Below are 27,460 nucleotides of genomic sequence, written 5' to 3' on the forward strand. Positions count from 1 at the left end.
AAAATAAATTAAGCCCAGGCCACCATTAGCCAGTCAGAGCAGAACTGTGTTCAGCTTTCAGATATACCAATTGCAACAAGTCTCCAAGAAGGCTGGAGGGACATGCTGCAACTTGCAAATCCTATTTGATGTTACCTCACTGCCCAACATGCAAATACCAGAAGCAGGAGCAGCCAACTTGTTTTAATTGCCCCATTCCTCTATCTTTACCTTCACATAAGGAAAAGCTTCACCTGTTAGATTTCTGAAAGAAGGGTGGAAAATTCTACACATGAAGGGGCTCAGTAAAAGTATATTTTAAAAAAAGGTAGCAGCTCTAGAAATCATTGTAAAATCTTGCTTTAGAGTGCCTTTGAACTAAGCCATGAACTCTCAAGCTGCTTTCTTACCTTCAGCTTTTCCCTACAGTTTGGGGATATTCACACCATCCTTCCTACCTTACAGGCTTGTTGTAAAAGGTACTGATATTAGGTATGCAAAGAGCTTGAACGCTCTAAATCAAGCAGCTAAACTCCAAGCACAGTTAATAAAAGTAAACAGAGGACTCATTAGAGCGTGCAGATTTTGAGGGGGAAATCCATCTTTTTATGTAGAAATCTAAATTTCCTATATTGCCCAATGGCTGCTAATCTATGGCTCATTTAACACTAATAGTTTTGCAATTCCGCGCCGCAAAGTTGACTGAATCCCTCAGCCGTGCCCTAAATTAGACCATCTGCAACATCACCGTAAACAAGCTGCCGCTTCTCATTAACGGTGGCATTCGTCTCCTTAAAGCGAGCTACTTTTCAGACCCTCCAATGAAAACGTAAGAATGTAAAAGAGAAACGGAGGGGTTAGGTGTCTGTTTTCCTCTGCGGCAATCCCACGGGTTAAACGCAAGTCAGCATTTCCCGGGACAGAGGATAAGGAAGTGGGTCGGATTCCAAGAAAACTCCCCAACCATGGGGGGGAAACGACGACTCGCTGCCAGAAAAAATTGGCAGTGATTTTTTTTGTTTTTCTTCATTCCCCCTTTTTCTTTCTTTTTTAACCCAAATCCACCCGCCCCTTTTTTGCAAACTTACCCCAAGAATTCGGATCCGGCAGGAAGCGAGGAGCTGAACTTTACGCTCGCTTTCTCTTTTTTTCTTTTCCTTCTCTTCGCCGCTCCTTCCTTCTGATTTGCTAGCTGGGCTTGGAGAGGCGCTCCTGCAAAGGGCTGGCTGGCCAGGCACGCAGATAGGCAGGCATGCAGGCAGGTGAAGGCGGAAGAGGCACCTGGAGCAGCCGGGCTGGAAGCGCAAAGGCTGCAGCGCCGCCAGGACGCTCTCCTGCGCGCAGGGCCGGAGAGGCGGCGGCCGCGGTGGCTCCTCCGTGGGGCGGTCTCGCTCGGCGGCGGAGGGAGGAAGCAGAGGGGAAGCGGAGGTTTTGCAAGCTGAAGAAAGCGTGCTTGTCCTGCCGCTTTCTTGCTGGCCCTGCTTCTGTTGTTCCAGCAGAATTTCTGCCTAGAATACCAGGCAGAAATTCAACAGGTGAAGTTTTTTCTCCTCCCTCCCTTAAGATGAAGGGAGAAACTTTCTAACGCAGAGTAGGTGAACTTGACTAAATTATTATTATTTTTTCAATTTAATCTTTATTGGTTTATAAACAATCCATCCAATCCACTTGCAACACCAAAACACCAAAGCATTACAAGCAGGCCACCACCAATACCAGAATGGAGAATGTATCTCGAAAAGGAAAAAATAAAGTTCGTTTCCTCCCCGCCTGATGACTTCTGACCTTTTCTGCGTGGGTCCTTTATTTCCTTGTTAACTGCATCTGTTTTTCAATAAACTTAACCAATATTACATGTTGTTTACCATATATTCTTTTTAGCTTGAGTTATTACAAGAGGTAAGGGACGCAGGTGGCGCTGTGGGCTAAACCACTGAGCCTAGGGCTTGCTGATCAGAAGGTCTGCGGTTCGAATCCCTGTGACGAGGTGAGCTCCCGTTGCTCGGTCCCAGCTCCTGCCAACCTAGCAGTTCGAAAGCACGTCAAAATGCAAGTAGATAAATAGGAACTGCTACAGCAGGAAGGTAAACGGCGTTTCCATGTGCTGCTCTGGTTTGCCAGAAGCGGCTTTGTCATGCTGGCCACATGACCTGGAAGCTATACGCCGGCTCCCTCGGCCAATAATGCGAGATGAGCGCGCAACCCAGAGTCGGTCACGACTGGACCTAATGGTCAGGGATCCATTTACCCTTTAATGATGTATCATAATATTTAAAGGGGCCCCTGACCATCAGGTCCAGTCGTGTCCGACTCTGGGGTTGCAGCGCTCATCTCGCTCTATAGGCCGAGGGAGCCGGCATTTGTCCGCAGACAGCTTCCGGGTCATGTGGCCAGCATGACAAAGCTGCTTCTGGCGAACCAGAGCAGCGCACGGAAACTTTGAGTGCAAGTTCCCCGCTCTTAACCACTACACCACACTGGCTCTGGCGTTTCCGTGTGCTGCTCAGATATGCAGATGACACAACCTTGATGGCAGAGAGTGAGGAGGAATTAAAGAACCTTTTAATGAGGGTGAAAGAGGAGAGCGCAAAATAGGGTCTGAAGCTCAACATCAAAAAAACCAAGATCATGGCCACTGGTCCCATCACCTCCTGGCAAATAGAAGGGGAAGAAATGGAGGCAGTGAGAGATTTTACTTTCTTGGGCTCGTTGATCACTGCAGATGGTGACAGCAGTCGCAAAATTAGAAGACGCCTGCTTCTTGGGAGAAAAGCAATGACAAACCTAGACAGCATCTTAAAAAGCAGAGACATCACCTTGCCTACAAAGGTCCGTATAGTTAAAGCTATGGTTTTCCCAGTAGTGATTTATGGAAGTGAGAGCTGGACCATGAAGAAGGCTGATCGCCGAAGAATTGATGCTTTTGAATTATGGTGCTATGGACTGCAAGAAGATCAAACCTATCCATTCTGAAGGAAATCAGCCCTGAGTGCTCACTGGAAGGACAGTGGTACCTTGGTTCTCAAACACCTTGCTTCCCAAATACCGAAAACACGGAAGGAAGTGTTCCGGTTTTTGAACGTTTTTTGGAAGCCGAACATCTGATGCGGTTGTCGGCCCTTTTTTCCAAGGCGCCTGCACCAATCAGAAGCTGTGCCTTGGTTTTCAAATATTTCGGATGTCAAACGGACTTCTGGAACAGATAAAGTTTTGCGCTTTCATTTTTGCTATTTATTTTGCGGTTTTGTTTATGACGCTTTTTCGGTTAATTTGTTTTTGTGACTGTGGAACCCAGTTCAGCTACTGACTGACTGATTGTGTGACTGCGGAAATGGATAAAAGCCAAACAATGATCAATGATTTTTCGGCTATTATTATTATTATTATTAGTAGTAGTAGTAGTAGTATAATGCTGTTATAAGGGGGGAAAACTGCTCCTTTTCCTTATGGGGTATTCCAGAGCCCATATACTGCAGAGGAATATTTGAGAGTCAAAATGGCTTCAGGATTGCTCTCCCATACTATTTCAGACACATGGTCCATATATTTAGATATCTGTGCATTTATGAATATTCTATATTTACAGGTAGGTAGCCGTGTTGGTCTGACATAGTCGAAACAAAATAAAAAAATTCCTTCCAGCAGCACCTTAAAGTTTTTATTTTGTTATGAGCTTTCGTGTGCATGCACACTTCTTCAGATATGGGTGAAATGGGTGATAGACTGACTGATAGCTGTTGGTCTCTCCATGGTTTGAACAGAGACGTTGGATTCTTATCTCATTATACATGATAAAGCAATCCTCAGCCACCTCACCCCTTGCTTTTTCATGCAAGTCCATTTGCAGTCGTTTGCAGTCGTCAACAGCTATCAGTCAGTCTATCACCCATTTCCACCACCCCACCACCCTTTCTCTACATATAAGCGTCTGGGGACTTCAAATTCAGTGTATCTGAAGAAGTGTGCATGCACACGAAAGCTCATACCAAAATAAAAACATAGTTGGTCTTTTAGGTGCTGCTGGAAGGATTTTTTATTTTATTTTTTTATTCTATATTTGATACCTTAAAATTCGTATAACAGTGCCCTATACCCACAGGTCACAGAGTGGTGACACACACACACACACACGCACACACACACTCAAAATCAAAACAACCCAATAACCACCTCCCCAACACATTTTAAAAGGGCATTGGATGTCAATCAGCCCAAGGCCTGGGCTGAATCTAGACACATCAAAGAAGTGTTTCAGTATAAAGTGTTGTAAATTTAAACAGGGAACAGGTAGAGGAAAATGGGACTTTATATCACTATCTGACGGCACAATGCTATATCGCACATACAGTGCGTATAAATCACTTTTCCTTTACCTGTCTAGCTGAGTCCCTGATTAAAGAGGAACGTTTTTGCCTGGCGCCTAAAAGTGTATAATGAAGATGCCTGGCGAACCTTCCTGGGGGGAACATTCCACAGACGGGGAGCCACTGCAGGGAAGGCCCATTCTCGTGTTGCCACCCTTCGGACCTCTTGAGGAGGTGGCACACAAAGAAGGGCCTCAGAAGATGATCTTAGGGTCTGGGTAGGTTCATATGGAAAGAGGCGGTCCTTGAAGTATTGTGGCCCTGAGCTGTTTTGCTACATAGTTTTAGAACATGTGTACCTTTCATCTGGTAGAATTCCTTCTCCAACTCTACAATACCTTTTTTAAGTGAATCAGCCAGAACTGTGCACAGTACCCAAAATGTGGTCACACCATAGATTTGTGTAATGAAGTTATGATACGTGCTTTTAACCCATTAGACCATGTATTAGTATTTGTATGCCAGTTCTCTTTATTCCAGGAAGGCCACACCTATTTGTCACCTAGTAACTCCTTTTTCATTGTCAACAGTAAGTCAGTGTTTCCTTGCCAGGTGCTTATTTTGCTATAGGACAAGTGTACAGTGTTTCTTAGGCTTAACAAAAAATACTAGAGGAAGAATTCTCTTTAAAAAAACTGTTCTTTGGTGAATCCTTTTGCTATTAGTTTATGAGCTTGCCATGGAAGCTGTTACTGATAATCCAGATCAAATACTGGAAGAGATCAGGCACCAAAACTTCAGCTTAGGAGAGCTTCTTAAAGATGTCAGTAAGGACAATGAGAAGATAGCAGAATTCCTTCCAAAACTGACTCCTCTCCTTCTAGACCTCATGAAAGCCTTCAGCCGGCAACTGGAAGACACTTCTAAGATTCTTCAAAATACCTATCAGCTGCTGGATGTTGTTCATGACAAAGGCTGGAAACAAGCTTCAAGTAAAGGCAAGTAAAGCTAAATATGTAAATCAAGGACAATGTAGCAGCCAATTGTTCAAATTCACTCATAGGTTCAAGTCTCAGCATACATAGTTGTATGCATTTTTGGAACTTGGTTTTCTATTACAAAAGTTCTAGAGAAAACAGCAAATAGATACAATTTATTGGCTTCAATCAGGCCCGTGGGTGAGCAGAGCTTAAGGAATTCACAGAGAGCATCATAAATAAATATGAAATGGCAAAAAAACCCACCAAAAACAAGCAGTCTTAAAGTTGTTTAATTTACCAAATAATTTTAATAACATTATATTCAAAAATTGAAAACATGTCAAGCGAGATTTTTTTTAAAAAAAATGTCCCTTGCATGTAGGTCTAAACACAAAAAGAAAATTCACATAAGGGATCTGTGCATCCTTCTCTGTTTTGGGTACTAGTGTGTTACCAAGAAGTAACAGGGGATGCAGGTGACGCTGTGGTCTAAACCACTGAGACTTTTGGGCTTGGCAATCAGAAGGTCGTCGGTTCGAATCCCCACAACAGGGTGAGCTCCCATTGCTCTTTCCCAGCTCCTGCCAACCCCGCAGTTTGAAAGCACACCAGTGCAAGTAGATAAATAGGTACCACTGTGGCGGGAAGGTAAATGGCATTTCCGTGTGCTCTGCTTTCCCTCACAATGTTCCGTTGTGCCAGAAGCGGTTAAGTCATGCTGGCCACATGACCCAGAAAGCTGTCTGTGGACAAACGTCGGCTCCCTTGGCCAAAAGCGAGATGAGCACTGCAATACCATAGACACCTTTGACTGGACTCAACTGTCCAGGGGTCCTTTACCTTTACCAAGAAGTATCTAGAAAGCTTTGATTAAATACTTGAACAAAGTGTTAGTATGCTTGCTCCAACCCTTCGGAGTTCCTTTTACTGTCTCACAGAAAGTACTTCCAGAAGGCTCTTGGATCTGGACCTCAGTGTCCAGGCTGAATGATGGAGGTGGAGACGCTTCTTCAGGTATACTGGGCCAAGGCCGTTTAGAGCTTTATAGGTCAGCACCAACACTTTGAAATTTGGTCAGAAACATATCGAGAGCCAGTGAGATCATTTTGAACTGGTGTTATGGTGTCCTAGTGGCAGCTCCCAGTCACTAGTTTGGCAGCCACATTCTGGATTAGTTGTAGTTTCCGAGTCACCTTCAAAGGTAGCCCCACGTAGAGCGCATTGCAGTAGTCCAAGCAGGAGATAAGCAGTGCATGTACCACTCTGGCAAGACAGCAGTCAGGCCGGTAGGTCTCAGCCTGCGTACCATGTGGAGCTGGTAGACAGCTGCCCTGGACACAGAATTGACCTGTGCCTTCATGGTCAGTTGTGAGTCCAAAATGATCCCCAGGCTATGCACCTGGTCCTTCGGGGGTACAGTTACCCCATTCAGGACCAGGAAGTTCCCTACACCTGCTCGCCCCCTGTCCCCCAGAAACAGTACTTCTGTCTTGTCAGGATTCAGCCTCAATCCGTTAGCAGCCATCCATCCTCCACCCGCCTCCAGGCACTCACACAGGACCTTCACTGCCTTCACTGGTTCTGATTTGAAAGAGAGGTAGAGCTGGGTATCATCCGCATACTGATGAACACCCAGCCCAAACCCCCTGATGATCTCTCCCAGAGGTGTCATATAGATGTGAAAAAGCAGTGGGGAGAAAATGGAGCCCAGAGGGCCCAGAGGTCCAAACACTCACTCCAGAACACCACTTTCTGGATGCAGCCCAGAAGGAAGGAACTGAACCACTGCATATCAGTGTTCCAGCTTCCAACCCCTCTAGACAGTCCAGAAGGATACTATGGTCAATGGTATCAAAAGCCACTGAGAGATCCAGCAGAACAAGGAAACAGCTTTCACCTTTGTCCCTAGCCCACTGGAGATCACCAACCAGCACAACCAAAGCAGTTTCAGTCCCATGATGAGGCCTGAATCCCGATTGGAAGGGATCCAAATTGTCTGGACAGAGATTATTAATAATGTGAAATCAGTTCCAGAATTTTGCACATCAAATAATATTTAGGCTTACATTCAAATTGCAATAGGTTTTTGAATTAAAGGTTAAGTAAACTAGAGTGTAATGCACAGAAGAGCGGGCTGTAAAAAAGGTGTCGCTTTTGCTACAACCAGACAAACATCATTGCCCCTCTGGAAGTTGGACAAAAAGAAACTGTCAAAGCAACAATTTGTCAAATAGAAATGGAAGGCTATTGTTTCCTTGTCCCCACTTCTACAAATTACAGTAAGTTGTAGGTGTGGACATTGCAAGGTCAGATTCCTTCTGAGAGCACAGAAGGGGGGAATAGACAACTTGTAATAAATTGACTCTTTGCAAATGCACAGGTTGAGCAAGAGAGAAGAACTAGGCAGGCACACAAGCTAAGCTCCTGAATGACATCAATTCAGCTTGCCAGTATCTTGGCACGTGCTTTGAGGAGTCAGGGAAGCTTTCACTATTTTGCCTCCATCCTCCACCCAGAGAGAGAGAGAGAGAGAGGTCTTGCTTACAACCTGATATCCATAATTTAATAGACAAACATGTTTTACCTAACTCAAAAGTCCTTTTATGCCTCGGCTTCTGAGTCATGAGCCTAAAGAAAGCAACAAAAGGAGCTTTCTTTTGAGAAAGTGGTGGATTAGATTCACCTTAATGTAGATGTTTGATCTGCGTCAGTTCCTTTTTAGACTCTTCTCTGATAAAGTACTCCTGGACAAAAGCCCCAGCCCTCCTTTCTTCCCTCCCTCCCTGCCTCTCTTTTGTATAAAATACTCCACAAGAAAAGAGGAGATGAGAGATGAGAACAGAGTCTGCCATTGTGTTATGAAACTGGGCAATCAAGGTCGGAGAGGGAAAGAAAGCAGAGGCCTCAAAGGAGTTTGCATGATTCTGAAGAATAAAAAAGTACTTTGCTTGCTTAACTCTATAAAAACCGGCATATTGAAAGTGCTGCTATGTTGGCAGACGGAAGCGACAGGGAAAGGTCTGGTTGAAAAGGCCTCACTTGGACAAACATTCTGTAAAATTTAGATTTTCAAAACACGTGGGTCTCTTCCTTGGGAAAGGCTGTCACTACGGCCAATGGCAGTGGTACCTGGGTTCTCAAACACCTTGGTACTCAAACAACTTGGAACCCAAACACTGCAAACCTGGAAGCAAGTGTTCCAGTTTGTGAACTTTTTATGAAAGCTGAAAGTGCTCCGTTTTGAGTATTACGCTTCCAATTTGAGTGCCGCACTTCCGTTTTGAGTGTTATGCTGAGGTCTGTCTGTTTCTGATAGTTATTTTGTGTTTTTGTTTTTGCAGAGGTTTTTTTTTGTGACTGTGTGGAACTCAGTTCCGCTACTGTTTGATTGTGTGGCTGCAGTACATTGATTATTGCTTTCATTTTATGGATCAGTGGTCTCGTTAGATGGTAAAATTCATGTTAAATTGCTGTGTTAGGGGTTGTTTTTAAAAGTCTGGAACGGATTAATCCGTTTTGCATTACTTTCTATAGGAAAGCGTGCCTTGGTTTTGGAATGCTTTGGTTTTGGAACGGACTTCCAGAACGGATTAAGTTTGAGAACCAAGGTGCCACTGTATTTGCAAGTTGTCAACATTCAATCTCCTGTACTCTTCTAGCTTGCCCAAGAAATAGAATGGGGGATGGCTTTGCAGATTAAGATAAAGTTAGGGGACTGAAGCAATCTTGCTGAGCAATCTTCTGTTAATTACAGGTAAAGGTGGGGGTGCTTGAATAAATCCACTTTTTCTGCAGCCTCCTAAAAAAAAATGCCAAAGGGCTGTAGAAAATAGATAAGGGAACCAAGTTGGGCAATGATAACAGTGTATAAAAATGGAAGGACATGCTTAACCGTTTCACCCGAAGAAATCACAAGTAAGGTATTGCCCGTCACATATATTTCTGTTTGCTTCTTCAGCAGGGAGCAGCCTTGCAGACTGGCTTCAGAAATTAAACAAGCTCATCATACATGTTGCCAAATACTTTGGAGACTTACAAAACAAACTGTTTGAGATGAGCTGCAGAAAATCGGATACTGTGCCATTTGTTCCGTGTACCCCTTGGAAATCTGTGTGTGAGGCTGATAAAGAGAAAGCAAATGGCACGCAGTTATTGGCAGGTGTCAATCAGCCATTTCATGAACCGTCCTCCGTACGCAGAGGGGGAAACGGAACCCAGGTGACAGAAGACAAAACGGTGGAAACTGAAACGGGTTCATCCTCAAATGAAAATCTAGCTGACAAAGAACAGGAATGTCCAGTACTTGTGAAAAATGAAGATCAGCAACAAAAATCCATTGCAGTGCCAAATCAGGACAATGGAATAGGTTCTCAATCAGTGCTATCTCCCACTCAGAAAATTTCAGAAAACAGAGATTTGGAAGACAGTTCAGGAAACTATGGGGAAAATGTAACTGTGTCCAGAAACGTGGAAAACAGCAGTGTAAAGCATCTGCAGATGTGTCCTGATCAGGAAAAACAGACAGAGATAAAAAAAGCCCTGAAGCAGATGGGAAATGGGAATTGCAGGCTGATAGCTGAGCCAGGCAGGAGTGACAAAGATGTCAATCAAAAGAAGACAAGTAATGAAATTGCCCAAAGCTACCAAGAAAATTGTACAAGGTCAGGAGACTTGCATAAAAACAGTTCCATGCATCAGTCTTCCGGTGAGCTGGAAGGAAAGGACAATGAAAGTGACTGGATGACTAAAGAGTAAGAGCAAGTGGTTTTGGGGGGGGGAGCTCAACAGTGGCCTTTGGGACAAATTCCAGAGGGGGGGTCATTGTTAGTCTGTTGCAGCAAAAGCAGCTAATAATAATAATAATAATATATTTATTTATACTCCACCCATCTGGCTGGGTTTCCCCAGCCACTCTGGGCGGCTCCCAACAGAATATTAAAAACACAATGCAACATCAAATATTAAAAATATTTCGGCCTTGGGAGCCGAACATTCCAGCTCCCGAACGATCAAAAACCAGAAGTGATTGTTCCGGTTTTCGAACTTTCTTTGGAAGCCAAACGTTCGGCACGGCTTCTGTGGCTTCCAATTGGCTGCAGGAACCTCCTGCAGCCAATCGGAAGCCACGCCTTGGTTCCTGGACGGTTTTGGGAGTTCAGCAGTAGCAAATTTATTCTAGCTATTGGACTTTACAGAAAATATGGATACTATTGTATTCTGTCTGCAGGTTTCTTGTGAAAGCGAATGATCTGAGTGAACCTGAAATAGCCTGTTGCATTCAAGCCCCTTTCAGTGTGCTGGAAAATCTAGTCATCCGACTTGTCAATGATTTGAGTTCATTGGTGGTCGATGGTTCAGAAGAACTGGTCAGCAACGTCATCCATGCTGAGTGCTGCCCTTCCATTGGCCCACCAACCATTCATTCCATCACCATCGCGATCCCGTTTATTTCACGTTACAGAGGAATGTACAAAGACATTATGGTGAAGGTGACTGATGTGAACTTTCGGTCAAGGTATTTGACTCCTGTCTCCCTGGAAGGGCACCAAGGAAACCAGAAGGTTAGTGAATTATTGTCAAGGTTTGGTGCTCAATCAATCAATCAAATCTTTATTACGGTCATAGACCAGCATAAGTAGGGTGGGGTACAATCATTGACAATCAGTAAAACATTTTGGAAAGCTAAAATTATTAAAACAGAAGGTATATATAAAAGACTATAAGAATCTAAAAGAGCAAAAATATTATAAAAGAAGGGTTAGGAGCATTCAACTGGTGTGGAAGAGCATAAAAGGTTAGTACAGTGGTACCTCTACTTACGAATAACTCTACTTACGAATGTTTCTACTTACGAAAGGAGCTCCGGCCGCCATCTTGGATGCGGTTTAGATAGGATTTTTTTCTACTTACGAATTTTTAGATAGGATTTTTTCTACTTACGAATTTTTTCTCCCAATGCATTCCTATGGGATTCGACTTACAATTTTTTTCTACTTACAAATGTGCATTTGGAACGCATTAAATTCGTAAGTAGAGGTACCACTGTATATAAAAGCCTATGACTATCAATTTACAAAGCACTCTGATATGGGTGTTCATCAAATCTAGTTTGTGGTGCAGGACATCAACCAACGAATTTTGAACGCTGCTATTCAGAATCTGGCAACATTGTATGTTGTAGCAGGGTTGGTATCTGAAAGCAGCAGGGAGGTATAGAATTGTCCTGTGCACCCTGGGTATTTATGAAATAGCGGGGAGATGAGGCGAATACAGATGTCTCTATAATATACGCACATAATATAGGCACATGCTCTATTGTTTCTATCTGTCCAGAATCACAGGGGCATTGTCTCTCCGAGTAAGCAATCTTCCTATATCGACCTTCAAAGGTTTGGTGCTAAAGTTGAGGGACACCAGAAGCCTTTAGATGAAACCACTTCCCGTTTTTAATTCATTGGAAGAAAGCAGAGCTATCAAACACCCTGAACCACATGCAATGGAGCTCACACGAAACAGGGAAATTGTTGAGGTCCTCCCCCCCCCCGGCCACATGTAGCTTGTTTTATCACAATGGTCTCCTAGAGCATGTGCAGATTATCGGTGCCGTCACTGAAATCCTCCAAAAGCTCAGCAAGAAACAAGCAGTTAGTCATGCTACAAATTACAGCAGCAGAGTAGGGAAACACCACAAAGGTGTTATTTCAGTGGCGCTGTGGTCTAAACCGCTGAGCCTCTTGGGCTTGCCGATCAGAAGGTCGGCAGTTCGAATCCCCGTGACAGAGTGAGCTCCTGTTGCTCTGTCCCAGCTCCTGCCAACCTAGCAGTTCGAAAGCACACCACTGAACATAGATAAATAGGTACCACTGCGGCGGGAAGGTAAACAGTGTTTCCGTGTGCTCTGGCACTCGTCATGGTGTTCCGTTGCGCCAGAAGCGGTTTATTCATGCTGGCTACATGACCCGGAAAGCTGTCTGCGGACAAATGCCGGCTCCCTCGGCCTGAAAGCGAGATGATCACTGCATCCCCATAGTCGCCTTTGACTGGACTTAACCGTCCAGGAGTCCTTTACCTTTTTACCTGAAGGTAGTTCCTATCCAATGAAAACAATGAGAATGCGCCCCTGTCTTCCACTGCCCCCCATCACTAATCTTTCAAAAAATCCTTCCATTCATGAGCAGTAAGAGCAGATACGCAATTCATCAGCGACATCCTTGTGCAGCGCTGCCGTGACCTTCCTCCTAGGACCTAGGAGCAGAGCTGTAGCTTAGTGTGTGCAGCCCTGTACAGGAAAGAGGCAGTGCCATGGCAACACAGCTGCTATTATTACTATTACAGTGGTACCTCTGGTTAAGAACTTAATTCATTCCGGAGGTCTGTTCTTAACCTGAAACTGTTCTTAACCTGAAGCACCACTTTAACTAATGGGGCCTCCTGCTGCCGTCGCACCGCTGGAGCACGATTTCTGTTCTCATCCTGAGGCAAAGTTCATAACCTGAGGTACTATTTCTGGGTTAGCGGAGTTTGTAACCTGAAGCATTTGTAATCTGATAATAATAATAATAATAATTTATTATTTATACCCCGCCCATCTGGCCGGGTTCCCCCAGCCACTCTGGGCGGCTTCCAAAAAAACAGAAATTCTAAAATACAGAAATCCATCAAACATTAAAAGCTTCCCTAAACAGGGCTGCCTTGAGATGCCTTCTAAAGGTCTGGTAATTGTTCTCCTTGACCTCTAGTGGGAGGGCATTCCACAGGGTGGGTGCCACTACCGAGAAGGCCCTCTGCCTGGTTCCCTGTAACTTGGCTTCTCGTAATGAGGGAACCGCCAGAAGGCCCTCGGAGCTGGACCTCAGTGTCCGGGCAGAACGATGGGGGTGGAGACGCTCCTTCAGGTATACCGGACCGAGGCCGTTTAGGGCTTTAAAGGTCAACACCAACACTTTGAATTGTGCTCGGAAACGTACTGAAGCTTTGTAACCCGAGGTACCACTGTATTATTATTATTATTATTATTATTATTATTATTATTATTTGAATTTATATACCTCCCCATACCACAAAACCTATAAAACCACAAAATAGGTAAAGGTAAAGGGACCCCTGACCATTAGGTCCAGTCGTGACCGACTCTGGGGTTGCGCGCTCATCTCGCATTATTGGCCGAGGGAACCGGCGTATAGCTTCCAGGTCATGTGGCCAGCATGACAAAGCCGCTTCTGGCAAACCAGAGCAGCACATGGAAACGCCGTTTACCTTCCCGCTGTAGCGATTCCTATTTATCTACTTGCACTTTGACGTGCTTTCGAACTGCTAGTAGGTTGGCAGGAGCTGGGACCAAGCAACGGGAGCTCACCCCATCACAGGGATTCGAACCGCCGACCTTCTGATCAGCAAGCCCTAGGCTCAGTGGTTTAACCACAGCGCCACCACAAAATATATAATCAAAATAAAAACAATCAACCCAATACCCTACCCCCCCAAAAAAACACTTTTTAAAAGGGCTTAGGATGCAAATCAAATCAACCAAAGGCCTTGTTAAAAAGGAACGTTTTTGGCTGGCACCTAAAGGTATATAATGAAGGTGCCAGGTGAACTTCCCTGGGGAGAGCTTTCCACAGATGGGGAGCCACTGCAGAGAGGGCCCGTCCTCATGTTGCCACCCTCCAGACCTCTCAAGGAGGAGGCACACGAAGGAGGGTCTCAGAAGATGATCTCAGGGTCCATATTGACCCTAGGTTCTTCTCCACTCCACCCCTGGGTCAGACCCAGCAGAGCTGCCACTCAGAGCCAGGCAACAATGAGGGAACTGCGGGGTGCTTGGTTGTGCCCCCTCTGAAAAATGTGCCCGTGCGTGTGACAGCAGCACACGCCGTAGGCATGCTGTGCATGGCCCCCGGCACCCATGGTCCCAGGGTCAAGTCGGCGGGCCTGGTCCCCATATATTGTTGGACTACATCTCCCATCATCCCCAATCAACCGTGCTAGGGATGATGGGACTTGTAGTCCAGCAACATCAGGGGACTCGAGCTTGAGAAAGGCTGATCTACAATAAGAGATGTTTTTAAATAATGTAAATATTGACCAGCCAGGGGCTGCCATTAGTGTCACTTCAAAGCATTGGGGAAATTAGAATGGAGGTTCACAGACCCCACTAGCAGGGGAGGGATCCGCACTTGTGAACCTACTGGGTCTCAAATAACTGCCCCACGATGCCAGGTGCTGCTGCCGTGTCTGGGCATACCCATATCTCTGCAGCAGCTAAAACCGCAAAGCAGCTACATACATTTCTGTGGCTGTCAGATAAAGTTGCCCAGAAATACAATGGAGAAAGCAATCTTTCTCTGTGGTTAACTCTCAAGTTACTTCCCTTTTATACCTCTGATTCATGCTGGCTTCCCAGGTTAGAATTCGTTTATTTTTATCCACTTCAGCATCTTTCACTAATTTCTATTACACAGGGGACTTTTGCAGAGGTGAAAACCAGCCAGCTTGGTATTTTTTCAGTGGTTTCATGCTTAAAGACAGAAACAGTCACCATTCCAAAGAAAGGACTTTCACGAAAGCTAAGTATGGATCCCAGAATTTCATTTTGCTGGCCTCCGTCAACTTTTACTTCTCGTGTAACAATGCACCTAAAGGTATGCTTTTTTAAAAAAAAAAAAAAAAACCATTTGCTGGGGGCAAAAGGGGATAAAGACCTTGCTTTATTAGCAGAGATTGGTTGCAATCAGGGAATGGATATAGGAGAAGCTGGGCCAAAGCCCAAAATGGGTAGGAGTAGCTCATGGGCAAAATGGTTCCAACGTTGGAATGGCTCTTGGCTGCCCTATCCACCTAAAGCCCTCATGAGATCCCTCATCCTCCTATGGGATCCTGTGAAAGCCAGCTGGGAGGATCAAACCCCCTACAGTGGTACCTCTACTTTAATGCGTTCCGAATGCACATTCGTAAGTCGAAAAAAATTGTAAGTCGAATCCCATAGGAATGCATTGGGAGAAAAAATTTTAAGTCGAAGCAACCCTATCTAAAAATTCGTAAGTAGAAAAAATCCTATCTAAACTGCATCCAATATGGCGGACGGAGCTCCATTCGTAAGTAGAAACATTCGTAAGCAGAGGTACCACTGTATTTCCACCCCACCCCTCCAGAGTAGAGAAATGGTGCCCCACACTCAGGATACACAGAGCTGTGGCTTTTCAGAACATATTGGTAGGCTACCGTTCAAGAAACAAACTCAAACAATGTAGAAAAATTGTGCATTTCTTTCGACTTCGGCCAACATCTCAAGGAATTCATAAAGGCAACTGCCAATATGTTGCTAATCTTCCTTTTAGCACAGTGGCTAGGAGCCTATGTTGTTGCTGTTCCTGTTAAGGGATTCTTGATATTGAGAAATAGAGGCTGTCATTCACTTCATCCCTGGGTGGCAGTAAAAGCTCGGGAAAGAACTGCTAGGCATTTACCATTGCGTATTTATCCTGCAATGTTAAATATGCAGTTCCTTGTTCTGCTCCTGCATGGCTACATTTTTCCTGGGGGGTATGTTTGGTTTGTCTATCTATCGTCTTTATCATTCAATCATCTTCTTTTTAGCATGCCCTACATTTCTGGGAGCCTGTCTGTGTGCTTGCTTTCTCCTCCTGAGACAGTTTGCTGAAGTTGGTTGGACAGTTATTGCTGGAACGGGCAAGCAGCATGATGTACTGTGTTTGGATAACCTACAGGTGAAATAGCTCTTCAGGTCCATTGTTCCCTAAGGACCCAGGTGGCGCTGTGGGTTAAACCACAGAGTCTAGGGCTTGATGATCAGAAGGTTGGCGGTTCGAATCCCTGCAACGGGCTGAGCTCACGTTGCTCGGTCCCTGCTCCTACAAACCTAGCAGTTCAAAAGCATGAAGTGCAAGTAGATAAATAGGTACCGCTCTGGCGGGAAGGTAAACGGCATTTCCGTGTGCTGCTCTGGTTCGCCAGAAGCGGCTTTGTCATGCTGGCCACATGACCCGGAAGCTGTCTGCGGACAAATGCCGGCTCCCTCGGCCTATAGAGTGAGATGAGCGCCGCAACCCCAGAGTCGGACACAACTGGACCTGATGGTCAGGGGCCCCTTTACCTTTACCTATTTATCCTGCAATGTTAAATATGCAGTTCCTTGTTCAGCTCCTGCTGCATTTTTCCTGGGAGGTATGTTTGGTTTGTCTATCGTCTTTATCATTCATTCAATCACCTTCTTTTATCATTCCCTACATTTCTGGGAGCCTGTCTGTGTGCTTGCTTTCTCCTCCTGAGACACTTTGCTGAAGTTGGTTGGACAGTTATTGCTGGAACCGGCAAGCAGCATGATGTACTGTGTTTGGATAAGCTACAGGTGAAATAGCTCTTCAGAACTCGTACTTGGAAAGAGCTCTGACAAATAGCAATGTTGCTCCCTGTTTCGGGGAGCCATCAATTGCACCAACCCACACCCTCCTATCATACCGATTTACATGTTTGTCCAGCAACTCTTAACTAAATAAAGTGAGGAAAGACTGCCAAGCAGGGCTGGGCCAAGATATTTTGGCGCCTGAGGCAGACCGCAAAACGGCACCTCTCCTTCCCACTGGGGAAGAATCGGTGATGGAAGAACTATATCGGGAACAAGGAGGGTATAAAGATCTACACTGTTTAGTCAAGAAGAGAATGTCCAGAGGAACATTTGAATGCATAGATGTGGACCTCCAAAACCCACCCAACCCCACCCACTCTATGACATGGTAAGGGTCAACCCAGATGTGACAGCCCCGAACTCCTGGCTGAGCTATTGCAAATTAGCCCCAAATGATATATCAATCCCCCCCCCCCAGAATCAAGGGGCATACCAGCACCGCTGAATGGGCTCCCACTGATGGAATGAATGGGAGTAATTTTTTTAGATAAGACAAGGTGGAAGCGACGGGTATAGAGCCCTGAGGGAACAGAGATTAAAACTGATGTCTTGGAACATTGCAGGCTGGCACTCAAAGAAGAACAACAAACACCTAATGTTCTACTTTGAGTGATTTGACATCATTCTCCTGCAAAAGACAGTGACCCCATAATTCTCAATGGTTATAAACGCCATTCGTTGACAGCTACTCCCTCAGCGAGGGGTGGAAGGCCCAGTGGGGCTCTAGCTCGCCTTATCTCTACAGCGCTAAATGCTACCACAACATCTATGACCCCATGCAATCCGTTCACAACTGCTGTCCTGGTTAAAATAAGGAGAGCTTGTCTAATGCTGGTTAATGTTTACATACCACCTTGTCAAAAAATCAACTACTACTGTACTATAAATGCTATTTGGACAGAATTAGAGAATTACATAGAATCCCTCGAATCCACTTACCCTGCAGTACTGCTTATCATTGGAAGGGACTTCAATGCACGTATGGGTGTTAACGACGTTAACTTATACACCCAATATAATCAGTTTCTGGTATCTGATACCTATTTAGATGGAGGCACCTCCCGCCTATCCAAAGATCACAGATGTAACTACTCAGAGCTTTGTCTAGGTAAAGGTAAAGGGACCCCTGACCATTAGGTCCTGTGGTGACTGACTCTGGGGTTGCAGTGCTCCCTCGCTTTATTGGCCGAGGGAGCCGGTGTACAGCTTCCAGATCATGTGGCCAGCATGACAAAGCCACTTCTGGCGAACCAGAGCAGTGCACAGAAACGCCGTTTACCTTCCCGCTGTAGCGGTTCCTATTTATCTATTTGCATTTTGACATGCTTTCAAACTGCTAGGTTGGCAGGAGCTGGGACCGAGCAATGGGAGCTCACCCCGTCGCAGGGATTTGAACCACCAACCTTCTGGTCGACAAGTCCTAGACTCTGTGGTTTAGACCACAGCGCCACCCGCTGTCCCTTATCCTCTAGGGTTAAGTCTAGTCAAAGGTGACTATGGGGTTGTGATGCTCATCTTGCTTCAGGCCAAGGGAGCTGGTGTTTCTCCACAGACAGCTTTCTGGGTCATGTGGCCAGCATATAAAAATTTGCTGCCCATGTTTTAAGGCATTAAGCGGAGGTAACCAGTAAGTTTGTGTCTGTTTTTCTGGCTGCATCATTCCATGCTATAGATGTCTCTGTAGTGTTTGAACCAAGATTTCACTCCGCATCCCAGAGCTTTGTCTAGCCTAGGCTATAAGGCGGAGGGATCTCTGCCCCTGTGGATTCTGCTGCCTGAAGCAGTTGCCTAACCTTGCCTCATAGATGGGCTGGGCCTGCTGCCATTATTAACGGAACTGGAACAAAGGGTCGATAAATTATTATAAGGAAGGGAGCAACAGTGCAGCTGCTCTGCAGATATTCCAGCCATTTGGTGTGCATTTTATTAGCAAACCAATAAGAGATAATTTGACTCAAATGAATTCTTTATATTCCACGTGCTTTGGCAGTTGGTAATTCTCTGTTGCCTGTTTTAATCTACATTTCGCTTTACAGTAGGCAGCAAAAAGAGAGCAGAAGTTGTTGCTCATTCCATTTGGCAGATGCCCTCAGGAACTCAGTCCCATCTGCCAGAAGTATAAAGGGAAGTTCTCCATGGAGAGATGGGGGATTCCCCTCTGTGCATTCAGGCCATTCATTCGCTTATAGAAAAGGGAAGTCCTTGTATGTACTGTACATGAGAGCATTGGGTCATGGCCTGTGGCCATCGTTCTGTTCAGTTAGTGAGCTTTTGTCATGTGTAACGGGAGAGCAGCCGCATACGTTGCTTCATGATGGCCTTAAATCAGAGGAAAGGATGGATTTGGTAAAAATGGCAAGTTTCTGGGCTGTTATTTTTAGTGAAATGATGCATCTCAAAATGGAGAACTTGAAAGTAGCCCAAGGGGCTGGGGATTGCCACAACCTGACCTTGACCTTCTGAAAGTGACCTCACACTGGAACCAAAATGAGCTGCTGAACAGAACTTTGGATTGCAGTTATCTGTGTGACAAGGAGTACCGTTTTGCTGGTGTTATTCTCTATTATTAGATTTTAATTTGATCCTGACTTGTTTTTAGGAGGTAATTTAATTATTGTTTGATTTTATACCAATATTTTTTATTTGATGTTAGCCGCCCTGAGCCTGGTTTTGGCCGGGGAGGGCGGGATACAAATAAAAGTTGCTGTTGTTGTTGTTGTTGTTGTTGTTGTTGTTAAAGCAGTGGCGTTCAAAAGGTGTGGTGCATCACACTGGTGTGGCAGGAGAGGAATGCAACTGTAGCAGGAAGATTCAAGGACAATCAAACCAACATTTGAACATTTAATTGTACAGTCAAACCTCGGTTGTCAAACATAATCCGTTCCGGAAGACTTTTCGACTTCCGAAACATCCGATAACCAAAAACTGAAAGCGGAAGCCTTAATACAATAGGGAAACTCAAAATGGAAGCTGCATAGCACATTTGGCTTCTGAAAATCGTTCGAAAACTGGAAGCAGTTACTTTCGGGTTTTCGGCATTTGGGAGCTGAAATGTTCCAAAACATTCGGAAACCAAGGTTTGACTGTAATGTATAGTATAGTTTCAAAATGAGAGCAAGAGCATTAAGTGATACTGAGGACAATCCTAATGTTTTTCAATGTATTTCTTTTCAATAAGAAATTCAGTGTGCTGTGAGCAAATTTTTATTCTGAAAGTGTGGCCCAGAGGAAAAAAAAGTTTGAGAACCACTGTTTTAAAGCACCATACTCATACAGCAGTATGGTGTAGTGGTTAGAGTGCTAGACTAGGACCTGGGAGACGAAGGTTCAAATCCCCATTCCCAGACCCTCCAAGTGTCCCTATTTTCCAGGGACCGTCCTGGATTTACAGAAGCTGTCCCAGTTTCTGATTTGACCCCGAAATGTCCTGCTTTTCCTAACGCCATCACTATTTTCATTGGAGGAATGTTTAGGGATATGATAGGATGCCCCCATTTTCACCAGGAAATTTTTGAAGCGTATGGAATAGGATGTCCCTATTTTCATTGGAGAAATATTGGAGGGGACGTCTCTATTTTCATCAGAAAAATGTTGGAGGCTGTGGACTCTGCCACAAAGCTCAAGAGGTGACCTTGGGCCAGTCACTCACTCTCAGTCTAATTAACCTCAAAGGGTTGCTGGGAGGATAAAATGTGGAGGAAGAGAAAGATATACTGTAGGGCACCTTGAGCTTTCTGGAGGATATGTGGGGCATGAATGTAATAAATAATACAGGACTGGTGGCAGGTTTGGCAGGGTTCTTTGGCACCCCCCCCCAATGGTGAGGGTAGGCAGGTGCAATAACAATGTTGTGACGTGGGGTTTGTGATTTCAGCTCTCTTGACAAAACATGCTGGAGACAGTTCTCTAGTAACAGCTCTTTATTACAGTGAACAAGACTGAAGACTGAGGAGAGGAAAGCTACATTTATAGGGACAGGGGACTAGCTAGGAAGGGATACATTTTGGAGGGAACAATATCAAGCAATCACAGTGCTGCCTTTTGGAGGAAACCAATAAGACAGAGGATCCAAATACAGCAGCTTAAATGAACCAATAGTAGCTGTACCCTCTGGAACCAAAAGGCAGTTACTTTATCCTAATGCAAATACAGACAATAATAATACAGATATAAAATCCTTTGACTCAATACACAACACCCCTCCCCCCCTAGTGAGCACAGCAGACGTAATCCCTCAGGTACTGTGGGGTCCTACAACTTCTACCTGATCTCCTGACAACAGGTGTTGCAGGTTCTGGATTGGGTGTTACCTGTGGTGGAGGGGCTGCTATAGGGGTTTCATCAGGAACAGATGGAGTCCCAGACATCTCAGGGTCCCCGACCTGTACCTCGTCATCATGAGGACTAGCAGACCCTGGTTCATTTGCTGAAGCCCCTGGTGACTGCACCTCTGGGCCATCTTCACTCTGGTCTCGCAGCTGTGCGTCATTAGCCAGGGATGAATTATCTGACTCCTCCCTGCTGAGCGCCCGGCGCCTCAGCTGATCTATATGTCTCTTCCAAACTTGCCCATTTTCCAAGGTCACATAATAAGACACAGGTCCACTAGCCCGGGTGATCACACCAGCCACCCACCGCGGACCTCGTGAATAGTTCCTCACCCAGACCAGATCTTCAGGGGCGAGATACCTTGTTGTGTCAGTCTCAGCCTGGGGGGTTGCTCTTGAATTACGGTTTGGCATTTTATCTGGGTGGACATAATCCAGCACCGTTACCAGTCTTCTACCTAAGAGCAGCTCGGCTGGCGACTTGCCCGTCGCAGTACACGGTGTCGCATGCTGCAAAAATAACATTCGCGCAATGCGAGCCGACCAGTTACCCTCCATTAAGCGCGCAATGGATTCTTTGGCTGTTCTTACCATGCGCTCAGCCTGCCCATTGGAGGATGGGTGAAAGGGCGCGGATGTGACCCCTCTTATGAAGTTATCAGCCAAGAATGCCCTGAATTCTTGGGATACAAAAGCTGCCCCATTATCTGATACAATGGTCTCAGGTAACCCGTGGGTAGCAAACAGCTGCCTCAACACCTTGATTACGGCAGCTGATGCCATGCTAGGGACCATCGCCACTTCTAACCATTTGGAATATGCATCAACGATAACCAAAAAGACCTTCCCTTGGAATGGCCCAGCAAAATCTATGTGCAGCCGGCTCCAGGGAGTCCTGGACTGCTCCCACCAGTGGACTGGTGCTCTGGCCACTTCTGGCCGCACCTCTTGGCATGCCTTGCATGTTCGTACCCATTGTTCTATGTTCTGGTCCATTCCAGGCCACCACACATAACATCGGGCTAGTGACTTCATCCTGACCATTCCCGGGTGTCCCATGTGAAGCGTCTCAAGAACCCTGTTTCTCAGTGGTGCTGGGATGATCACCCTATCTCCCCATAGGAGACAACCCTTATGCATGGACAATTCGTGCTGCCTTGTCGCATAAGGCCTGAATTTTTCTTCATGCGGACCACCTGGCCACCCCCTCCCCACCCAAGTGAGCACACGGGAGAGAACAGCATCTTTCCTAGTTTTCTCAGCTATATCCGTAGCTGTTACAGGAGCCCCTGGAAGTGTTTCTAGCATCATAATGTGCTCCGCCGGAGCAGGATCCTCATTGCTCCCGCCAGGAAGGGGCAATCGACTCAGCGCATCAGCATGGCACAACTGTTTCCCCGGCACATGGGTCAAGGTGTACTGGAACCCATTCAGGAATATTGACCAACGCAACATTCTGGGGGAGAGAATTTGTGGCGTTTGTTTGTTTGGGTTGAACAACCCTAACAGTGGTTTGTGGTCCGTTTCAATGGAGAAATGGCGACCGTACAAATAATCATAGAACCTTTTGATTCCGGACACAATAGCCAGTGCCTCTTTATCAATTTGAGCATAGTTGCGCTCTGTGGGCGACAACGTACGGGAATAGAAAGAGATGGGCTTTTCCGACCCATCCGGTTCCCTATGACTCAGCACAGCCCCCAGACCGTATTGAGAGGCATCACATGCCAGGACCAGCGGCTTTGACTCATCATAATGAGCAAGGACGCTCCTGCTACTCAGCATTCCTCGCAAGGAGTCAAAAGCCTTCTGCTGCTCCCGCCCCCATCGCCACACATTCTTTTTCTGCAATAGTCTATGTAATGGTTCAGCTACCGAAGCTTTCTGGGGTAAGAACGAATGATAAAAGTTAATAAGTCCCAGGAATGACTGCAACTCCGTCTTGTTCTGTGGTCGTGGTGCCTCGATGATGGCCTTAATCTTAGCATCTGTGGGGTGGATGCCTGATGCATCAATTTTAAACCCCAAGAAATCCACAGTTGGCACCCCAAAACTGCATTTTTCTTTTTTCAGTTGCAACCCCACCTCCTTGAACTTGAGCAACACTGCACGGACACGCGCAACCAGTTCCTGTGGGTCTTTTCCAGCAATCAAAACATCATCAAAAAATGGCAAGACCCCCGGCAGACCTCTTAACAGGCGTTCCATGAGCCCTTGAAAAATCCCTGGGGCCACACAAACTCCGAACTGTAATCTGTTAACTCTGAACGCCCCTTTATGTGTGACAATAGTCTGTGCTTCCGCTGATTGTGGGGTTACTGGCAGCTGTTGGTAAGCTTGTGCCAGGTCAATTTTGGCGAACACCTTGCCCCCAGCCAGTTTAGCCAACAGATGTGATACGACTGGAATGGGGTATGAGTTTCCCCTGAGTGCCTTATTGATAGTACATTTGTAATCTGCACATATCCTGACTTCCCCATTTGCTTTAAGGGGTGTGACGATTGGAGTCTCCCACTTAGCAGAGTCCACGGGTGAGAGAACTCCCTGCTTGATCAATTTATCCAGCTCTGCCTCGATCTTGGGTTGCAGTGCAAATGGCACTCGCCTTGGTTTGAGTCGGATTGGAGCCACCCCGGGGTCCAACTCGAAGTCAACTGGGGGCCCTTTATAACAACCCAGTTTTCCATTAAAGAGACCAGCAAATTCCTTGCATAATACCTCACTCATCTCAGGGCAGGTTTGGATTGAATTAAGCCCTGAGATACTCAGTCCCAGGGCAGGGAACCAGTCAGTGCCCAGGAGACTGGGGCGACTGCCCTTCGCAATCACCAGTTTGAGTACAGCCTGTTTGTCCCGGAACTGTACTCTCACGGCACACATTCCCATAACATGGATGCGGCCTGCTGAGTACGACTGCAAGGTTGCCGGAAAGGGCTCCAGAGGGGGCAACTTACCCCTGGGGAAGAATGTCTTCGCGGTCTGGTCCGACACGATGGTGAATGCGGATCCGGAGTCCACCTCCATGTCGCACTGCTGACCCTCAATCTTCACCTTGACGTGTGCCTTGCCTTGCGCTGGAAACTGCACAGCCCTCCCGTTGATCTCCGTTACGTAGTGGCAGTCCTTTAGAAAACGAGTTGCTGTGGGCGGTCTGCGATGCTCCAGTCTAGGTGCTCCTGTCGCTCCCGCCGCCGCCGATCTACAGACCCTGGCGATGTGACCCGTCTTTCCGCACGTCCGGCAGATAGCATCCCTGAAACGACAACTCTTCCTTTCATGGTTTCCGCCACAACCTGGGCAACTGCCTCGGCGATCTCTGTGCACTGTGCAGGCCTGACGCACCGACTCGACCCCACGGACTGGGCTCTGGCTCGGAGTAGCCTCTAGCTCGTCCATGGCATGCGCAACTTCTATCTGTGGCTTAGTGGCCTTGCGACTGGCATCAAGCTCCTCTCTTTCATAATTCTCCGTGGCGGTGGCCTCTTTCAAGGCTGAAGCAAGGGTAACCTCTTCTTTAGCCACGATGCGTCTTCTGGCTTTCTTGCTGCTCAGACCACCAATAAACCGATCCAGGAGAGTCTCTTCCAGATTTTGGAAGCCGCAGTGCTGAGCGAGCTTCCGGAGTTCAGCCAGAAATGTGGATACAGACTCCCCAGCATGCTGCTGCCTCTTATGGAACTCCATCCGCCGGGCCATCTTGGTCTCAGTAGGCGCCAAGTGGCTTGTTAGGCAGGCAAGAATATCTTTGAGAGATGTCTCACTCAGCTTCGCTGGAGCAAGTAATGCCTTGGCCAGCTTGAAGGTCTCGGGCCCACAGTAGCTCAGGAATGTGGCCCTTCTTTTGCTGGCATCGGTGATCCCTTGAGCCACTGCAAAGAACTCGAAGCGTTCGACGTAGTCTTCCCAGGTGTGGGGCTCTGATGGCTGGAAGGGCTCCAATACCCTTGGACTCTCCATTGTCCTAGCGGGCAGGGTCGTCTTCTCAGCTGGCCAGTGAGTCTTGTTCTCAGCTGCAATCCGGACTCTGAGGCAGGGTTGTGTTTAACCGCTCCTCAGCATTCCGGATCCCACCTTCGTCGCCAGTTGTTGTGACGTGGGGTTTGTGATTTCAGCTCTCTTGACAAAACATGCTGGAGACAGTTCTCTAGTAACAGCTCTTTATTACAGTGAACAAGACTGAAGACTGAGGAGAGGAAAGCTACATTTATAGGGACAGGGGACTAGCTAGGAAGGGATACATTTTGGAGGGAACAATATCAAGCAATCACAGTGCTGCCTTTTGGAGGAAACCAATAAGACAGAGGATCCAAATACAGCAGCTTAAATGAACCAATAGTAGCTGTACCCTCTGGAACCAAAAGGCAGTTACTTTATCCTAATGCAAATACAGACAATAATAATACAGATATAAAATCCTTTGACTCAATACACAACAAACAACACACACACACACACACACACACACACACACACACACACACGTCAGTCTAGCTGACCCTGGAGCAACACTGTGCCAGGGCCCCAGAGAAATGGGGGGGGGGGGAAGAGTTAAAATGTAGGATGCTGCCAGGAGTGTTAGGCCCAGGAATCTGTAAATCAGTTTGTTGGATTGGTGGTAGAAACTCTTGATGGCTCAGGTCATCCCAATGGTTCTGCCCACAGATGTTGGGCCTGCTTGACTGTGAAGAATGATCAATAATAATGGTAATAACATGGACAATTCTCCTATTCTAACTCTATTACACCAATCAGCGCTTTCTGCTATACTGCTCTTTTAAGCTAGTTTCTCTAAGTCTGGTCATAGCTGCCAAGTCTCCCGTTTTCCCCGGGGAATCCCCATTTTCCCAGCTGTTCCTAGTTGAAAAAATGGATTTTTTTGTTTTTTCCCGGTTTATTCTGGCGCGGCGGCCATTTTGGAACTGGGCGGAGCATGCTCAGAAGTGACTTTTGATGCTGCTCTGCCCAGTTCTAAAATGGCTGCAGTGCGACTTCTGGCGCGGCGGCCATTTTGGAACTGGGCAAAGCAGCATCAAAAGTCACTTCTGAGCATGCTCCGCCCAGTTCCAAAATGGCGGCAGCGCTACTTCCGGTCTGCTATTTCCGGCCCGGTCCCTTATTTCTCTGACAGCAACTTGGCAGGTATGAGTCTGGTAGATATTTGCTCCACAAACAGGCTGCAATCCTGTGTAATCTCAGAAGGATGTTCCACTATGTCCAATGGGGTTAACTTCCTAGTAAGTGTGTTTAGGATTACAGCTGTAACCTATTGATACTATAACAGTGCAACTAATTAAAAGCTGCATTGCATCAATACAGACACATTGTGAAGGTTTTATTAAAACATGCTTCATGTTGACTAATTAAATATAGATTTAAAAAAAATTCCTTCCAGTAGCACCATATAGACCAACTAAGTTTGTTATTGGTATGAGCTTTCGTGTGCATGCACACTTCTTCAGAAGTGTCTCTAAGGTGCTACTGGAAGGAATTTTTCTATTTTCTTTCGACTACGGCAGACCAACACGGCTACCTACCTGTAACTAAATATAGATAGAATGTCATTTGAAAACATCCTGCTAGAAAGGATATTTGTAATAAGATGAATTAAAGAGGGCGAGGAAGCATTTATATTCCACTGGCATGAAGGCAAATTTCAGAAATGTAGATTTTTCTGGCAACAAGTGATGCTGAAATCATAAATCATAAAACCACAATATTTATGCAGGTACAACCAATTGAGCCATCTCTGATTTCCACGTTAAAAACAAAGAATGACGTGTACCATTCAGTGGTGTCTACTAGCCCTCTGGTGCACCTGCAACATCCTTCATCACGGCCATTCAACAAATCCATCGCAATTATTCTGCCTTGCCCTCCAAATCAAGAAAAGAAGACGGAAGGGAATGAGAAGGACCCAGGGAGAGCTATGAGTGCATCCATACCCAGAGTTACAACTGCGCATCAATTTCGGTGAGACAAAACAGTTCCTTGGAAACTATGCATTTTTATATTTTTATTTTTATTTTTTAAAAAATATACAACAAGCAACATTAAGTAGTAGTAGTAGTAATCTGTATTACGGTCACTGACCAGCACAATAATTGCATTACATTATTAATGTTTAAAATGTTTAAAACATTTAAATAAACTAAAATGACTTATCTAAAAGGGATCAATCAACCTTTGAACCTTATTTTTTATATTAATTATTTACTTTGCACCATAAATTATAATGGAATCTGTCTGGCTCTGTTCAGGAGTTAATTTAAGTACTTCCTGTGTAGGCGCACTGAATTCTGATAGCATTTGCGCAGAATCTTGCCACCATAGCAGTGACCTTTGGGTTAGAGTCTGAAAGGAGATATTTAATTTGCAATTCTTCAGATCGTCCAGGTAACTCGTCAAATACGGTATCTTTCGGGTGGATTCATTTCGGAGGTCTTT

The 27,460-nt window shown here is 45.8% G+C and overlaps 2 protein-coding genes across 6 annotated transcripts in view; one reads left to right on the forward strand and one right to left on the reverse strand.

Moving 5' to 3' along the window:
* ARAP2 (ArfGAP with RhoGAP domain, ankyrin repeat and PH domain 2) overlaps positions 1-1,321 on the reverse strand; it is a 126,310-nt gene extending 124,989 nt beyond the window's left edge. For all 3 annotated transcript variants that reach the window (XM_060278929.2, XM_060278927.2, XM_060278928.2), the window contains exon 1: positions 1,068-1,321. The gene's annotated coding sequence lies outside the window, so the exon portion shown is untranslated. The remainder of the gene's footprint in view (positions 1-1,067) is intronic.
* A 3,546-nt stretch (positions 1,322-4,867) lies between these two features.
* Positions 4,868-27,460, forward strand: part of DTHD1 (death domain containing 1) — a 33,427-nt gene continuing 10,834 nt past the window's right edge. Inside the window, exons 1-5 of one of the 3 annotated variants that reach the window (XM_088658641.1) lie at positions 4,868-5,285; positions 9,229-10,014; positions 10,491-10,824; positions 14,725-14,904; positions 26,742-26,986. In XM_088658641.1, coding sequence (XP_088514767.1) covers positions 5,023-5,285; positions 9,229-10,014; positions 10,491-10,824; positions 14,725-14,904; positions 26,742-26,986 — 1,808 coding nt within the window. In that variant the 5' untranslated portion in view covers positions 4,868-5,022. Of the gene's footprint in view, positions 5,286-9,221; positions 10,015-10,490; positions 10,825-14,724; positions 14,905-26,741; positions 26,987-27,460 lie in introns of all 3 variants that reach the window. The other 2 variants (XM_088658638.1, XM_088658646.1) reach the window with 2 other exon arrangements.

This window comes from Zootoca vivipara, chromosome Z1 (assembly GCF_965207765.1).
Source record: "Zootoca vivipara chromosome Z1, rZooViv2.hap1.1, whole genome shotgun sequence".
Lineage (NCBI taxonomy): Eukaryota > Metazoa > Chordata > Lepidosauria > Squamata > Lacertidae > Zootoca > Zootoca vivipara.